The 18721-nt window shown below is 42.8% G+C and overlaps 1 protein-coding gene across 2 annotated transcripts in view; it reads right to left on the bottom strand.

Moving 5' to 3' along the window:
* SLC45A4 (solute carrier family 45 member 4) overlaps positions 1-18721 on the bottom strand; it is a 70387-nt gene that overhangs the window by 4526 nt on the left and 47140 nt on the right. For both annotated transcript variants that reach the window (XM_086608903.1, XM_086608902.1), the window contains 3 exons: positions 5042-5230; positions 1195-1374; positions 9-1084 (listed from right to left, as the gene is read on the bottom strand). In XM_086608903.1, coding sequence (XP_086465029.1) covers positions 9-1084; positions 1195-1374; positions 5042-5230 — 1445 coding nt within the window. The remainder of the gene's footprint in view (positions 1-8; positions 1085-1194; positions 1375-5041; positions 5231-18721) is intronic.

The following is an 18721-nucleotide window of genomic DNA, read 5'->3' on the forward strand; positions in this document are numbered from 1 at the left end:
TCTCTTACCTTTGGATCGCCCTGAAAGATGACCTGGCCCATGAAATCTGTATAGAACACAGCTTCAGCAATGATTGAAAACCAAGTTAAGAGGTGACAGACACACAGTCTCAGCAGCTCCTTTGGCATCTTTAGCATCGACAACCACAAGAGTCGGACAGTGGTTTCGGTCTCCCCCTCTTCGCTTTCCGTGTCTCCGCTTGAATTTGTGGTGCCACTCTGATTCCTGTGCCTGTACCTCTGTCGCTGGCGCTTCTGCATGTCGTAGATGTCGTTCATGCTGCGCGAGGACTTGATCAGGACAATGGCGTTGGCCCGGCGAAAGCGATAGCGGTGAGAGCCGATTTTGCCGTAGTATGAGAAGGTGTAAGATGGCTGACGGTAGAACATGTGCCTCCGCCTTCGCATGGAGTTCGAAGTACTAGATTGCTTCATTCCTATTCTAGCGTGTCCATTGAGGAACTCTTTTGGTAGGGAGCCATTCTCGTTTGGGACTTTATCTTCATTTAAGCGATTATCAAGCAACATTTCCTCCTCTTTCTCATTGTCCCTGAGGAAAACAGACAGGTGGTTGAGTTTGGACTTCATGATCTCTTGGCTTGTGTTGTGGGGAGTGTTTGGATAAGAAGCATCCTGAAAGATGGAGGGTTCGATGTCATGCAGGAAAAGCAGCTCTGATTCAATTTCCAACGTAGCATCGGGCATGTGCAGAACTGAGTCACTTTTACTTCTTACAATGTTCACCTCAAGGAACTCCATGTTGAGATCATGCTCTGACTGAACCTCATCGTGGAACATAGAGGCCCCATACGGTTCTTCCTCACTAATTACATTCAGTCGATTCAGAGGGGGGAGACTACCACTGAATTTGACACTGGAAAGTGTGTCTCCTTCGTCATCACTCCTGTCCTGCTGCGGGTTATATTGCTCTTCTTCAATGCTAAAAAGGTGGAGAGCAACAGAGACAGAGAAAATAATGGCTGCAAAGAAGAAAAGGACTTGCTCTTGAGATTTAAAAATACCACCCAAGAAGGTCTGTGTCCAGTCCAGCCCTCCTAACATATAACCGATTGCTCCTCCAAGACCTGTGGAAGAGAAAAATCAGAAGTGAGTTCAGGAAAAATCAATTCAGGGTCATGAATTGGTCATCAGGGAGATTTGACAGCTGCCAAAAACATATCAGCTAACTCCATACCAGCTGAAAACGCGTGGATGTTAAGGGCCATGTCTTGTTCTTCACTGTCCACCACGTCCAACAAGTAGGCCCGAATTGGCCCTTCTGTTGCATCAGCGCAAAAGTCCAACACCACAACACCAAGCACGGTGAGAACTATCCCGATGGGCTGCTTGTCCGGGACATCGCCGATAGCCAGACCTGACAAAAAACAGAAGAGGAATCTGAGCATGTCATTCAAAAAGGGAAAACTACTAAGTGTGAGCTTAATTCTGCCCCTCTACTCTGCTCTCGTGAGACCCCACCTGAAATACTGTGTTCAGCTCTGGAGTCCCCAGCACAAGAAGGACATAGAGCTGCTGGAGCGAGTCCAGAGGAGGCCATGAAGATGATTCGAGGGCTGTAGCACCTCTGCTATGAAGACAGGCTGAGAGAGTTGGGGCTGTTCAGCCTGGAGAAGAGAAGGCTCCGGGGTGATCTTATTGCAGCCTTCCAGTACTTAAAGGGGGCCTACAGGAAAGCTGGAGAGGGACTTTTTACAAGGGCGTGTAGTGATAGGACAAGGGGCAATGGATTTAAACTGAAAGAGGGGAGATTTAGATTAGATCTAAGGTAGAAATTTTTTACATTGAGGGTGCGTGAGGCACTGAACAGGTGGCCCAGAGAAGTTGTGGCTGCCCCATCCCTGGAAGTGTTCAAGGCCAGGGTGGATGAGGCTTTGGGCAATCTGGTGTAGTGGAGGGTGTCCCTGCCCATGGCAGGGGTGTTGGAAGTAGATGATCTTTGAGGTCTCTTCCAACCCAAACCATTCCATGATTCTAGGATTCTAATGCCGTAAGAGAAAGGTGGCCAACACCCTCACTGGAAACATTACTTTACAGAGTAAAACGGCAATTTCAGCTCTTTGGCACGGCTTCATGGAAGGTCTGGGACAAAGATGACGTTTTTACATTTGTAAGACTGATGTTTATTTTTCAAAATGTTATTTTTAAAGTATCTTCTAAACCTTTGAGAGCATTGGATATTATTTCATGTTCCTCACATGTATTTTCCCTCAAATGCTGAAGGCTGTTTTCATAAAGGACAGCCATGGTGAGAGAGGAGAGTATCCAAAACCAAACCGCCACACCTCATCTATCGGTTACAAACACAGGTAACTGCGCTGCTGACAGCGTTCCTGACACGGTGCCTAACATGCCATGGTTGCAGCACAACAGGATAAAGTGAAACTTAACCCCCTCACCTCTCTCTTTGCTTTTCTTAAACATTCATATTTTCTAGATCACTTTCACAAGCAAAAATTTTAAGGATGAAGCAACATGATGGTATTTTGCATTGCAAAAACCATTCAACTCTTGATAGCGTGGGATGAAATGCTTTTAGTCGACAGAGTAGAAAGGTAGCATTAGTATATAACTGGAGATTTTTCCTGAAACGAATCACTGACAAAAGCATGAATTACTTGAATCAGAGAGATTTAAACGTTACACATGCACGACTGATAAAACCGTTAGCGTAACTGATGAAAATGACTGTGGAAAGCGATTGAACTGGCTAAGCCACCAAAAATTGTCTAAATCTCGAGTGCTCTGATTCCTGCATATTCAATCCTCCTTTATATCAAGTCCTCTGGATGCTAAAGAAGTTTATACGTGTTCCACGCTCGGCTGAATCTTGCAGCAGAAAACACCAACGGTGTCAGTGCTTTAGATGTGCTGGAAACCTGCACAGGGCATCCAGTGGAGAGAACAAGAGCTGAGTAAGATCTGTACACAGCTGTTCTCCTGGGACATGGCTGGATTACCATTAGGATTAGTGAACCTCTTTTTTAGCATGCTTTTGTGCTCCTTGTTCCTTTCCTGATGACTCCTATTGACAGAGGCCAGGTTGTGAAAAAGGGTATGATACAACAACCACCTCAGTTTCCACAGCATCTCCTGTAGCCTCAAATTGAAATTAGGGTTGCGAGTAACTGGAGACTAAGGAAGGGAAAGTGTGAACATAAAATGGGCAGAACACAGACAATGAAAGCATACAGGGTCCATCTAGCAGAAAATCTGGTTGCAAATGTGGCCTTTTCCTGCAAACCGCTAGACGTTCCCTTTTGCAAGAGACTGGCAAGCAATGCCTTTTCTCTCTGAAAAGTGACATAAGCCACCATTCTAAAAAGTTCAATTAAAGAGGGACTAGTATTGCTTTATCATATTGTGCATCTGCTCTAAATAGTAGATCAAGTGCTGTCTTAGGCTGATATAAATTGAATGTTAGTGGCAAATCCCTGTCTTCTGGTATGGAATGGGTCTAGAGGGGACCATGGAATAGATCTCACTTCAGTTGAGTTTGCTCCAAGCTCCCTTGGGACAGGCGTGGCAGCGTTCATAGTGCTTTTCAGAAGAGAGCATTTGTTCAAAATCTACCACAACCATGTCCCAGGAATGGATGCTTAAAGAATACAGCTCACTTTCGCAGTGCATTGCAATAACCTCTGTGTTTTAGAGAGGTTTCATTGCACTGGAGTACCTGGAAAGTAGCACTGGAGTATCCAGAAAACGCAGATTTTCTAGGAAGCTATGCAACAGACTGTATTACTGTGTAAGAAAGTGAAAAATCAGAACCAATATTTTCTGCTGATTTATTAGAAGGTGAGATACTTCAAAATAAACCTATAAACTGCAGATGAGCTTTGCTTGCCAGTATCGATGGCTACTGACCTAAACCACTGTGTGAAATTAAAAGCTTGCTACCAATTAAAATCTTGTAAGAGAGCTGTGGTCTAACATCTTGAATGCATCTGGACAAGGAGGAATAAGCCTTGGAGACAAAACTACAAAGTACAATTGATACCATATGATAGCAATTCAAATTATTAATATTTATTGCTTTGGTAAATTAAAAAAAAAAACAAATGTAAGCTAAATGTCATTCATCTGAACAGTTTGTCCACTGCAGTTTGCAGAAAATCGAAAACCATCATATGGCATCCCAATCCGGCTTTAAAAAGCTAACATGCTGAGCCAAGGCACTGTTCCACTCATTTCCCTCAATTGGCAAAACTTTTTCACAATAGAGCTGCACCTAACCCCTCCAAAAAAAGGAAGCCAGGAGGATATTATTAGGTGCTAAGTTCCTTTCATTTGCATCAGTACAACCCTGATGAAAACATTTCCCCCAATGTACTTGCTGTCACCTCTCCTACACTAAATTTACAAAGAGATTGGAGATTAAGTTCGGTAGTAAACTATGTTCAAGGGAAACTATTTTTACCAGCTTTGATGGGGGCTCAGGAAAAATTATTTTCCCACATAGTTTTTGATAAACAAATATTAACCGTGTTCTGGACTTTTTCAATACCAGGTCTAAGAAAAGCACAAGAAAAAGTGAAAAGATAATTTTTGAAATAATGCTGGAAACAGGATGTGTTGCCAGATATGCATTAAAGGGAAAACGGATCACAACAGGAAACATTTCCCTGTGAACAGGTTGCTACAATTTTCCCATGTCAGAGATCGACCGAATCCGTCTCAGCGCCTGCAAACATTATGCTGGCAACCATTGTATGAACGACACCGTACTCCCCGCTGCAGCTACGGCTGCACAGGACTTAGCACAGCACTCTAACTTCGGAAAAAGGATAAAACCATGCAAGATGGATCCCTCAAAGGCAGCGTTGCAGAGATTTCTAACGACTTTAAACAGAAGTTAAATCAACTGCGTATCATCCTCTTTACTTCCGACATAAAAATCTTAACGCGGATACGTTAGCGGGAGAGTTAATCTAGGTGGTCCTGCTCCGGCAGGGGGATTGGACTAGATGATCCTTTGAGGTCCCTTCCAATCCCTGACATTCTGTGATTCTGGGATTATTTACCTATAACAGAGCCATTAAGGAAAAGGGCAACTCCAAAGAGGACACCAATGCAGAGAGCGAGAATAAAAGGCCGCCGGCGGCCCCAGCTCAGCGTGCAGCGGTCACTAGCCGAACCTATAAGCGGAGTGAAGATCAAGCCCAGGATAGGGCTAAGGAACCAAGTGAGGCTGTAGTATTGTTCAGGAAGACCTAAAACAAAGACAAAAACGATTTAAAGGTTATGTGGTGCACACCAAACACTTCACTTTATACACGAGATTTTGTTATACCTTTGGAAACTGTAAATCGATCGGTGATTGACCTACAGTAAATTCGCTCCCAAATGAACAACTCAGCTAAGATTGCTTAATTAATAATCAATAATTTAAAAAAACAGCTAAGGAAAGCACAGATCGTATATCTTTCAAATACTTGGGCAATAAGAAGGTAACAATAGGCATATTTAAGCTATTAAAACAGAAATTTAAAAATACATAAATATATAAACAGTGGAATCACTAGTCCAGATTACTTACTCCTGTTCATTAAAAAAAAAAAAAATCACATTTTTGCTGAATTTTGTTGAGTGTGCCAAATTGTTTTTGATGGGGTTGCTGGGGACGGCCTCTGTGAAGAAGGAACAGCCAGGGTCCGCTGTGTAGAAGCCCCATAGCTTTGTTGCATCCTCTGTCCATTTGTGGACTATAAGAACAAAGGTCTTTGGGATCTTGGAAAGATACCTGGATGTCACATACACATATCCCCTTCCCAGCGAAATTGTTAACATTAAACATGAGATGAATGTAATAGTGGTACTGTTCATCTAAGACCACCACCATAAAGTCTTATTAAAGATTTAATGGACTAAGAATGACGGATAGAATTTGACTGTCACACAAAACGTCCCATTTCTAAGCAGAAAAAGGTTTACTTATAAAATAAAAAGCAATTATTCATTAACTTTTAGAGAGCAGCTAAAGAGGCTTGCTTATCTCTACCATCCTTGCCTTTTTTTCAGAAATGAGGTGACTAGTCATAGGATTGAATGGAAACAAATTGGATTCATTATGTAATAAGTACCTAGAAAAAAAAAAAAAAACAAACACCACCTTTGTTACAAATAATTCTGTGGAGCAGGAAAGAAAACCCCAAAGCCCCACTTGACACCTCTCCAGCATGGAGAGCAGTGGCCTGCAGATGGCAACAGTGGCCCAGAAGAGCAGCTCCACTGTCTCCATTTATCAGCACAGGTCAGGTAACCACTTTGACATGTTTCTGAGCAAAGCATTAAAACGAAACCAATCGATTTCTTGCAGTCCAACTGATGCCAAGACTGAAAAACTCACTGTCTTTACCCTCGGAAGGGAAAACATTTATTATTCCAACCACATATTATCAGTTTGAGTTGTATCCCACCTTTGCTGGCGAGATCAACCTCTACCTTGTGCTCCCTGTTCGGCACGCTGAGGCATTCCATTCATTACCCAGCAGGATTACACCAATCCCTGCCCAAAATAGCCGGCGCTGCAAATTTGGAAGTCTAATCTCTTGCTGTTCAAAGTGCTATCAAATCTTGACTAATGATGCCGACTTCTTCCACAAGATCAATCAGATTTTCCAAGACTGTTGCACACTCTGCTGCGACGCAGAGATTATATTATAGGAAAACAACCTTTTTTTTTTTTGGCCATAAATAACCAATTTCATCAACAGGATTCAAAATCCAGGTCTCAGGCCAACGTGTATATGGTTTGACTCAACTTTGGCTAACCAACGAGCTCATGGCAACAGCCACCTTGATGAGTACAGGGCTCCTGGAAGAGACTTGCCTTTTCTGAACACACACGACCTGCGCTTTCGGACCAAACATCCCCATGAGCACCCTGCTCACGATGGATGGGGCCAGCATCATGGTTTAGCCATCTTTCCTTGCTACAGGCAGCTGAAGGCCTGGATCTGAGGCCAACACTCCACCATACAACTACTGACTCCTTTGGCAGCAGGTTTTGGATCTCTAGGGCAGGGCTGCGTTTGTCCAGATGGCACCTTGTTCACATCATGGTTCAAACCACTACCTCTTGCTTAGCTTTTCCAACTGTTTAGTGATGCCTTGGCTGACATGGAAGTTCTAGCTGAGACATACTTAGCAGGGAACATTGGGATTGGGGAGGGCATATTGGGTTTAAAACTCTTATTCAGGAAACCACCACTCCGCCAGAACCCAAACTGCAGTTGCACCACCCAGCTTGTCTTAATGAGCGCTATCCTAATCATAGGTGAAAGTCAGTAATCCAAATAAAATTGCAGAGAAAACCTCCATCTCCCTGTGGTTTTGACATCCATTTTAACTTCACTGAATTCAATGGTGTTCCCAAGCAAGCAGGTTCAGGTGTTGTGTGTTTAACTGGCACCTCACTTGCTCCAGGATGCTAACACTTACCAACGCCTGAGCTGGCACATAGATAGGGAGAGTCTGCTTCAAAACCAGAAAAATAACGATGGGAAAGAGGAAACATTCAGTTCAATGCAAGCAAAACTAAGTAGCCGGCAGGTTATGATTAATTTAGGGCGAATGACTTTTCTGCAGGCCACAGAAGAAATGGCAATGTGTAAGCACTCATCCCGTTTCACCTCCACAGAGCCATCCTGTTGAGCAGCAGTTACCCGTCAGAGGTTGGTATTGCACGATGCCAACTCACTGCAGTGAGTCTGTGAAGCTACAGCTCAACCAGCATCACTAATCTTTACCGTAGCAATCACCAACGTAAGAAATGATTTGATGTCTTATCACTGCAAGAGGGCCGTGTGTTGAACACAAGTTTCTTTTCTGAATTATGTTGTGACTGGTGAATTATGAGCTGGGACATCTCAGTTGAGCTCATCCATCAGTAAACACTTGAGAGACGTAGGGAAGGTTTTGCAGTACATCATACAGTTGCTTTAAATAAACACAGAGGATGAAGGCTAGCAAGAGCTCCGTTACTCGTGTTACAAGCATCGTCCCATCTTAGACGAATAAACAACCTTAAATACACAGATATGAGTAAAATGGATACAATTAAGAGACAACTCTCTTAATATTCCATCATTTTCATGGAGAATACGAGCAGGAACAACAAGGAAAGGCTAGTGCAGCAGGGACAAGCCATATGAGTGTATACCCAGGGACACCGAGGGCTTGCACAGCTCACCATCCCTCTGTCCTCGTGGCCACCACTTTGTCTCCAGTCTACAATGGCACTTCTCCGTGGTGTATACAAATTTTAATTCAAAAAGTTCTAGAATCCCTTAATCCATTCAAAATAATAACTTCTGGAGAGAATTAAAACCTGTTTACAAATCTTCTTCCTTCAACTGTAAGAACTGCACATTTCTAAACAGGAAAGAGATTTTTTTTAATGCTTTATAGCCACAGTTAACCGACTGTCATAAAAATGTCCTAAGATTAAAAACCACAGTGATTTTTTTTTGCCAGCATTACTTTGACTCCAGTATTTTCAAGGTCAACTTTGCATGTAATAACTCAAAATCAGATTAAGGCCTGCATTCTGGTTTGACTTTACGGGCCAGTAAAAGAAAAGAAAAAAGGTTTTTACCTTAACCTCGGTTACATGCCTACAGTCAGGGAGTCTTATCTTCCCGTGTGTGAATCAGAGAGAGACTGAAATGCTTTCTTGAGAAGGCTTTATTTTCGCTGATTGAAAAGGGTGATCTTCCTAAGTATTATGAATAAAGGCCTAAATTCAAATATTTACATTGAAAATGGCTTACTCCGCAAAAGAAAAGAATCTCAATGATTTCAGAACGGAGCTAGGGATGTAGCTTTTATGGAAGGGTAAAAAGGACCCTTAAAAACCCAAGAACATTATGTTTGGAGATCCTTCTTCAGACAAACCACATTGATTTTTTTTTTTAATTGAACTACTCTTTAGCAGCCAAAATATCTGTCTTTAGAAAAAGAGGCCATGATAAAAATCTATACAAGAATCAATAGCCCCATGCCAAGAAAAATGGAAGAATTTCTAAAAAGCTTTCAGTGCTCCTCCAAGTAAACAGGAAAGGGATAACTTTCAAGTGAAACATGAGCAATTCCCACAGATTGTATAATGGTAGGAACCATCGACACGAGCACAACCTGCTGCTTCTCTTGCTGGAGAAGTCAAGCTATAGGACTACTTCCATAATCTAAGTGGCAGGGCTCTTATAAATTGCATTCCAAGCGTAAGGTAGCAGTTTATAAAATCATCATAGTTATGCAGAACTCAAAATAGTTATCGTTTAGTAAGTGAAGTGTATGACTTTACTGTGAGTACGTAAGCTGTGATATCGTCACATTAGAATTTAGCTGGTTATTCAAGTGGAAAACTACTGAATAGGGTTAGAGAAGATTCCCGGCAGGAAGCTAGCGCACGTGCAAGATAAAATAAAACGGCGCAGGAAAAATGAGTTTGCTGGTGGGAGAATTCCCTCCTGAAGCTGTCTGATGGACAGCAGACTCTCCATCTGAACAACGTGTGGGCAGGCAAACAGAGCAATCGTTTTAGCAATGGGTAGTAAAGTTAGTTACCCAAAGTTTTCTTTTGGATTTGCTTTCTGTCTCTTAAAGTTGAGATGTGTTATTGATAAGCCGTAGTCTACCCAATCCACCAAAACTCTTGTGACACAACAGTTCTGGTGCCCAGAAGAGCTCTTCTCTCTCTGTTTAGATTTAGTTGTCACCTCTAATGTCTGCACCCAGCACCGTTGCTGGAAAGTCAGACTTTTGTAAAGCTCACAGCCGTGTTCTACCATGGGTCTTCCAGGAAAGCGCCTTCCAAGGCACTGCCTCCACTGTCCTATGAAGCAAGGCTTCCAAACATACTTTACAGATGTTCTTCATAAAATTAATACTTCATACTGGCAGAGGCTACAGGACATTCATCATTTCAACAGTAGGTTTGCTTTAGCACTAGATATTTTCGTATAAATGAGCAAGTTCCAGACAGACAAGGAGAACTCTAACCCCAAAACACTTCTTTCCCTTAAATGAGGCTGTTCTGGTTTTAGTATCTTGAATGTCTGCATACATGATACACATATTTAGATCGGTGTGCACGATTTGGTAGTAGAAACAAAATAAAGAAGATGACTGAAAATTGAAATAGTCAAAGAGATTGCCTGTGTGTGTGTATACATATACAAACAATACAAAAAACCCCAAATCTTCCAGAGCTTTGCTGCCTCACAAGAATGAGCTCCAATAATGAAACTTCATAGAAATTATGTCTGAAGGGCAATAGGCAGTTCAGGAAGGTAATTACATATCATCCTAGAATCATAGAATGGTTTGGGTTGGAAGGGACCTTAAAGATCATCTAGTTCCAACCCCCTGCCATGGGCAGGGACACCCTCCACTACACCAGGTTGCTCAAAGCCTCATCCAACCTGGCCTTGAACGCTTCCAGGGATGGGGCATCCACAACATCTCTGGGCAAACTGGTCTAGTGCCTCACCAGCCTTGGAGGGAAGAATTTCCTCCTTAAATCTATTCTAAATCTACCCTCTTTCAGTTTAAAGCTATTACCCCTTGTCTTGTCACTACATGACCTTTGAAAAAGACCCTCTTCAGCTTTCTTGTAGGCCCCCTTTAGGTACTGGAAGGCTGCTAGAAGGTCTCCCTGGAGCCTCCTCTTCTCCAGGCTGAACAACCACAACTGTTTCAGCCTGTCTTTGTAGCAGAGGTGTTCCAGCCCTCAGATCATCTTCATGGCCTCCTCTGGACTCGCTCCAGCAGCTCCACGTCCTTCTCTTGTTGGGGACTCCAGAGCTGAATGCAGTATTCCAGGTGGGGTCTCACAAGAGCAGAGGGGGAGAATCATCTCTCTTGACCTGCTGACCAAGCTTATATCTAACACATGTCCTAACAGTTCCTTTCTCTGAATATATATATATGCTGCTACACCTACAAAACCTTACCATTTTATACAGTATTTTAAAACGGGAAGACAGCTAAGATGGCATCTAAGTCAGGACAAGACAACAATGAGCAGAAATGAAGAGGTAAAGGGAATATTTTGACTCCAAGAAGTTCCTTCTGACACTCCCATCTAGTGGCAAGGACTCAGATGCAGCACGTATTTTAAACAAACTTGGCTACGGTGACGTGCCCGGCCAGCAGCCCCGTAGCGTTCAGCCTCTGATGCGCAGAACAGATGTAGGGATGCTGGCTTTGACTGGATTTCAAGGCAGCACCGCACACCGAGCTTGTCATTCATCCAGCTGCCTCGCCAAAACCTCTCACAGCCAAATGTAAAACGTCCCCACCACTGAGAGCTGCTGCACCCACCTGGAACAGGCTACGACTAGGCTGGGACCGATTTCATACGCCCAAGAGAAGGATCATGCAGCATATGCTTTACTAGAGGCTGCTGAGATTCCCATGTGGACTCAAAGGCCAAGGCAGCTGCATCCCATTAGCAGTTTAATGCTGTTCCTTTATTTTGTCTGTAATTTTCCACCGCCGTGTGTGCCTTGCCAGGTACCAGCTCGAACAGTGAACCGCCGTCCACCAACTTGGAAAAGTAAGCTGGTGGCCTCTTGGGGGAGGAATAATAACTGGAAGATTATTACTTAGCCTTTTACTGACAGCTAATCTGAGGAAACACCGAGGAGGAAAAAAACATATTGGATAAACAAAGTTAGTATTTGTGCCATGAACTGAATCTGGAGCAGGTCACAAGGCAAACTCAGAAGTCTCATACAAATCAGTGAGAAAAAGAGCAAAACACAACAACAGCTTGTTAGCAGCGACAACTGCCACTGAGACCCTTGTAATATGGCATTTCCCAGCCAGCTACAAACAAACAGGACACTGGCTTCTAGTAAATAAGGGTTTGTTTTTTCCCAGACAAAAAAAGGGCCCAACAATAGTGGGACCAGCACTGCTCACGGTTCACAGGAAATGCTCACTGTGTCACCATCAGTCTAAGGGCTGCGTGAGGTCACGACTTACATGGAAGAAAGATTAAGTCACATGCAGCAGTTTCTATTCAAAACCTCTTTTTGATAAGTTCTATTGGGGGAAAAATAGTTCTTTATAAGCTTAACAATAAGATCTGATATGGGAATAGGATGCTAAGCTCCTATTTTCATTTGTCAGAAATCATCACCTAGAGACTTGTTTATACTCTTAAAGTAAACACCATACAAATTTCTCAACTAACATAAGAAGCTGTCATGCTCTGCAAACACTTTGTATTCCCCAAGTTCATTCCTGTATAAAACACTGTGTGCTGTTAAAAATATTTTACATTGATCTGTTTAAAATGCATTGCTTACACAAGCTGCTTTGTTTAGACTCAACTTTTTAAAGAGTGTAGCAAGCTAAACCAATGCTTGTCAAAAAGCTGTGAAAAAGTTAGAACCCCAGTATCTGCTTTTCATCTTGATACAAGAGAATCGTAGAAACCACCACAAACTCAAATATTTTAGCTCTGGAGCGTCTACAGGAGGAACAGGGATTCCAGAATGCAGTTGCCATCATTCCATAAATGCACTCCGATATCCACTCCCTTATATTTAAAATAAAAATACAGAGTTGCCGCATGTTTAGGTCCCCCAGGGAAACTGCAAACAAGCTGCGAGCCAACTGTATCACCATGAAACTTCAACCATGAATCCTTTTGCTTCTTGCTATCTCCCCTCAGACTTTAGGACTTCCAATGGCTTGGGGCTCGTGTGGGACTCTGAGTCGCCAAAAAAATCAAACCTGAGCCAATATACGTTGAACCAATGCACTGGAATAGATTTTACTGGTGGTCTGAGCACTCTTGCACTACTGAACTTGTATGTTGAGTTTATTGTACCCATGAGAAACCACCTTCTAACCCTTGGATTGAAACAGGAACTCTGACCAACAAGGAAGGGATATGAAAAAGCACAGCAATTCCTCCTGGTGCCCATTACCACGATTTGAGCAGCTTCCAAGTGTGGAAGTAGTAGCTTTTAAGAAGGAAATAATTTTAAGTACTACTTGAAATCAGTCTGATATCATATGAGATGACAGAGCCTCTAATTTGCACCCCCAATGCTACAGTATTTTACAGCTGCTGGTGTGAGAAGAAATGAAATCCAATACTGGACTTCGTTTTTATCTGAAAATTTTGCTCTTAGAATCATGGAATGGTTTGGGTTGGAAGGGACCTCAAAGACCATCTAGTTTCAACCCTCTGCCATGGGCAGGGACACCTTCCACTAGATCGGGTTGCCCAAAGCCTCATTCAACCTGGCCTTGAACACTTCCAGGGATGGGGTATCCACAGCTTCTCTGGGCAACCTGTTCCAGTGCCTCACCATCCTCAGAGGGAAGAATTTCTTCCTTGGATCTAACCTAAATCTGCCCTAATTCAGTTTAAATCCATTGCCCCTTGTCCTATCACTACAGGCCCTTGTCAAAAGTCCCTCTCCAGCTTTCCTGTAGGCCCCCTTTAAGTACTGGAAGGCTGCAATAAGATCACCCCGGAGCCTTCTCTTCTCCAGGCTGAACAGCCCCAACTCTCTCAGCCTGTCTCCATAGCAGAGGTGCTCCAGCCCTCGGACCATCCTGTATGATAAGACGACACTTGCTCAAGTCAAGTGCTTGTTCAGGAGCCCCTCCGAACAAGTGGCAAACAGCTCAACAACGCCGGAGAGAAATTGCACTGACCAATACGTGTGATCACGAGGCTCAGTTTAGTTGCAAATGTGCAGGTGGAAAAACACAGAAGAAAGCCCGTACTGTGAGGTTTTTAATTGCTGCTAGCTTTCCACATAAAAACGACAGTCTATCAGCTTGTCAGGCATCTTTTTTCGCTCAGTGTCTCAGAAATGACCTATTGCAATAAACACCACATAAAATAGGAGCAGTATCAAAACTGTGGCTTAAATCTTCCCACTGCTAAAATTCACATCCTGAAATTCTTCTTGTGCCTGTCAAATAAGAGCTCTTCTGCTTAGCCTGCAACATTCACAAGCTGTCAGCACATTATATACATCTTACAAGCAGGAGTACGTGCACTCTGCCATCTGAACATACTTTTCTGGAACACAAACTATCACCCAGTTGCAAGAAGTCTATCCTCTCTTTCCCCCTCCTGTTTAGCTCTTGTCAGCAGGGATGTCTGGGCTGGGAGCGCCGGGCTCCCGGCTCACTCAGCTCTGGATGATACGACGTGAGGATGGGGCTGCCTCTTCAGTGTGGATGAGGAATCAGTTGTGGGACATGAGAGTGGCTGGATAAAGCACCATTTCTCCATTTGGATGGGGTTATTAGCACTGAGGGGAGTGATAATTAAGAGAATAAATAATTAATAGGAATATTACAAGGACATAAAAAGCACAGTACTTCAAAGGATTGATATCCAAGGGCAAAATGCGGAAAATTCTTTCCAAAGCTACCAGAAAAAGTCAGCTGCAGCCCACCCTGAGTGCATCAGGAAAAATCCACAGGACCACAGAGACACCTTGCAGGGGAGAGGGCTGGAGCACTGTCTCTCTTCCTCTTCCAGGATGGGGATCCACTATCTGCATTGCTGTGACATCCAAAACTTTTACAGCAGACTCATGCCTTTAAAATGCACCTACGTTTCTGCTTTAGTCAATCTCAGTCATAAGGACAAGATTAAAGACTAAAGCTGAATCTAGATTTGAGATACATTAACTAATAATTAATAGGAATATTAAAAGGATGAAATTAGGTTAGAGATGCTGGAAAAAAATGTCCAACATTTCCTTAGAATTTGTATTTCATATTTTAAATTTCCTTAGTTGTTGGATGCCAACAAGTCATGCTTTTACAGCAGAAAAAAATCCAAAAAATTTGAAAACTATTACATGCTGTCGTGGTACCGAAACCAGTGCACATGCCATGCCCACAACTCGACTAGAGCCACCCGTTTTGAAAGAACAACAACTGCACTGGTAATAAAGCAATGCTCTTGCTCTCCAACAGCTTCAGTACAGAAAGAATAGTGCAGTGTTCCACGTACAGAATCCTGGAGGTGTTTTTAAGCTGTAGAAGAGTAATATCCCCTTCTGGCAAAGCTATTCTGCCTTTCGGTACAGCAATGGCTTTTGAAATTACCCGTACAATAGCATGCCAGCAGCAACCTCGGTGGGTTAAATAACGCTTCTGAAAAATGGAATTAGGGAAAGAAGTGACAGGCCTCTTAAAGGATTTCATCAGCCAGTTTTCCCATTTGCTGTCTCGGCGCAATTATTGCTTCTCAGCCTCCTACAACTGTCCTCCCCTTCTCACATTTGGCAACCGTGGGAGTCATCAGTGTTTCATTAAGCTCTACTGCTATAGTGCCATTCTGCCAAAGTTGTAGAAAGGTTTATGTGGCTTTCCTGACAATTTCCAGTTTATAACCCAGTTTCATGGCGCTGTGTCAGGAAAGAGAAGCATATGTTAAGAGAAGTGAGCCAAAGGTATGTGTGGAAGAGGGAGAGGGGAAGCAAAAGCCTGAGAACAGCTGAGGTCTGAGGCACTGGAGGAAGAACACATGTGCTGATCTGCAGGCAGGCAAATGCAATTTTCCTTCTTACGTGATCACAAATGCTGTCAAGTAAAGCTTTTAAAGCTTTAATTATTTATTTTAAAGTTTCTAACTCTCCTACTAACCTACTTCCACAGGAGTAACCTGCAGTAATTCAGGTGGAAGATTATTTTTAGCTTACTGCTCCTATAACAATCCAGTTTTCTACTTCCTTATTCAATGTATCAAGCAATTGCTAATAGATATATATGCCAATATTAGCTTCTCCTGCTGCTGATGAAGAGGAAAAATCAAAGGCAACATATATGACATGTTCCACTCAGGGAAAGATCAAAGAATCAATTGCTGTCGTAGATTTTTTTATTGTAGTAAAAGTGTTTAGCAATTCCTATATGTTGCACAGAATGATATCCTTACCAAAATGATGGTATTTCTTTTTGCCAAGGTACATTCGGACCAGTGAAAAGTGCCAGGTTTACTTAAGCCAGAAGCCAAACCTTTTATACTCAAACACTGAGAGTGCCAAACAAGCTTTCTCCATGCTGCAGCAGGTAATTAAGCTCCAGAGAGGGCAAGGAAAAGCAGCACTGCCAAGAGCTCCTATCGACTGCTGAAACGGATCCACTGGAGTCTTCTGGATTATTGGTGCTATTTCTGGCTCTTGGGAAACTCAGAATCATAGAATGGTTTGGGTTGGAAGGGACCTCAAAGATCATCTAGTTCCAACCCCCCTGCCATGGGCAGGGACACCCTCCACTACACTTGTTTTTAACTTTCCTTCCTCTCTCACCTATTAACCAATATTTAGAAATATATGACTTTGACAATAAGAAATTTGCATCACAGTGCTTAACGAGCTGAAATTGAATATAGATTAAATCTGATGCAACTCCCAGTGTGCTGAACCAGCACTATAAAAAAAAAAAAAATCCTTTTAACTTCCACCGAAGAACAGTTTTAAGGATATAACAAAGGTGTTTACATCAAATAAAAAGCCGAGAACTTTCTTCATGGTCCCAGAAAAACGTAGGTTATATTCAACTACACATAAATATCAGTATAACCACCAGAGGCTAACTTCACCACGACAGTGTGGTTATTCCCAGGCTGCAAACGCTGTCTCCTGTCGCTGGCCAGTTCAGCAAGCTGCAGATGCAGAAGGACTCAAAGGTCACACGCAACTGCGCTCCCACCCATTTCCCATCGCTCACAAGTGTCTAAACGTACGCAGACGCGTATATGAATGTGGCAATCAATAAATTCTTTTGCGACGCTAATCCTTCCCTCGCCTTTACGGGATGTAATTAAAATGCATCAGCGGTACATGATGCCCCACTTCGACTCGGCGCGCGTTACGTAACACTGCAGCACTTCATCGCGCTGTCACTGCAAGATTAGACATCAATTACAGTGACATGTGTTGCCCGAAGATATGCAGCATCCCAGTTTATCCAAAGCTCAATAGGGTTTTTCGTCACCACTTCTAGAATATTGGCAAATTTATAAACAAAGGCACTTCAGCTCAAACCACGCTTTAAAATTCCCAAGCTCAAAAGACTCTTATATATACAATAGAAAATCTTTCAGCACCAACTTGCAAGCCTGCTCTGTTGATTAATAGTGGAGCTTTTGTTGCAGTGATTAACATTAATACCCTGGAATATGATTGACTACTTACACATCTGAAGCAAATCCTAACCAAAAACTGGCGTTAACACCTATTTTCTCTTCCAACTGGAGCCAAACCTGAGCTGTTAACTCTGAAATGCATCTTCAACCCAGACTGAACTGACTCTTTCACACCTCCAAAAAAAAAAAAAAATCTGGTTAACAAACAACTTTTCTGTTAAAATTAGGCTTGCTTAACAGGATGTTCAATATGGGGCTGCTCATAGCTAGGAGGGGGCTGCCCAGCAGCATCACAAGGCAGCAGTAGGTGCAACCTGAGCCCTTGCTTGGGTGCTCTGGCCCTGTGCTGCTCTGCAGTGCAAGGATTTTCTATTTAAGAGAAGCTTTTGGTGCTTTCTGTACTGCTCTAACCAGATCTCAAGGGGAGGTAGAAGTACGATTATTGTAACTAAGCAGGGGCAAGATGAAGAACATGGTCAAGACATTCCCAATTTTACGAGACTCACTCAAGGTTTCAGTCTTAAGATACCATTCTAGCAAACACTGGGCTAGAAGTCATCACCTAGACTTTAAACTCCCATTCACTGCAGCAGAAGTTTACTCCTGGTATGTTTGTTCTACCCCACCAATTCCCAAGCCCTAGAAAACCAGGAAGGACCTACTTCATGCTGCCAAACAAGTGACTGGCATATACTTAGCCCAGCGTGGCATCTGGTCAGTGTATCCAGGAACAAAAATTGAAAAAGGAAGGCAAACAGACTTGAAAGTAGCCAAAAAAGTATTTTCTGTCAAGCAGGCAGCCAGGCAGAGTATGGTGAGCACAACATTCGTGCCCTTGAATTGCAAGCAGCAAAGACGACAGTTCATTTCCAGCCTCAAGTTGCATTTATTAGAAAATACAGCAAGTGTACAGCAGAGTAAAACACAAGGAGCTCATCTTTGCATATTGACAAAAATCCACCTCTCCTCTCCCAATTTTTAGGCTTGATTACACGCTTGGAAGCCATGTGAAAGCGGTGACTCAAGAAGGTGTTTTTTGGCCTGTGTCCCCCTGCAGATACCATCTGAGAACCTTGGTCTCCCTGGGGATTACTGACCAGACAGTTGATCTCTAAATTTCAGCCAGGATCACATTTGCATAGTCCTTTTTAAGGGCCAGTAAACTGTGCATGCAGCTCCTTCTATAATTACCCTAGTTGACTTAAAGCGAAACAAATACAACAGTTAATAAACATCATAGGTGCCTTTTATAAACTTCATAGTCTAAACCCTGTTTTTTCAGCTGGAAAAGTCCAAAATATTCAGAGGGGGAAATGCTGAATCAATCCTACCTACACTCCTTAGACCATTCATGTCTCAAAGTGCTTTTACTCCACTTCTTTTCAATACGCAAAGCCTCCCAAAAAGCCACTGTTCCCACAACAGGCTTACAAAAAGTGTATTGTTAATTGTTACTACACTGCAAAATCAACCTTCTGGCCTTTCTAAAGTCTTTAGGACTACAGGTTTGTTTATGATAGGAACAAACACTCTGTCTGCAATCATTTTTTGTCACAAC

The sequence above is a fragment of the Tauraco erythrolophus genome, chromosome 3 (assembly GCF_009769465.1).
Source record: "Tauraco erythrolophus isolate bTauEry1 chromosome 3, bTauEry1.pri, whole genome shotgun sequence".
In the NCBI taxonomy this organism is placed as follows: Eukaryota; Metazoa; Chordata; class Aves; order Musophagiformes; family Musophagidae; genus Tauraco; species Tauraco erythrolophus.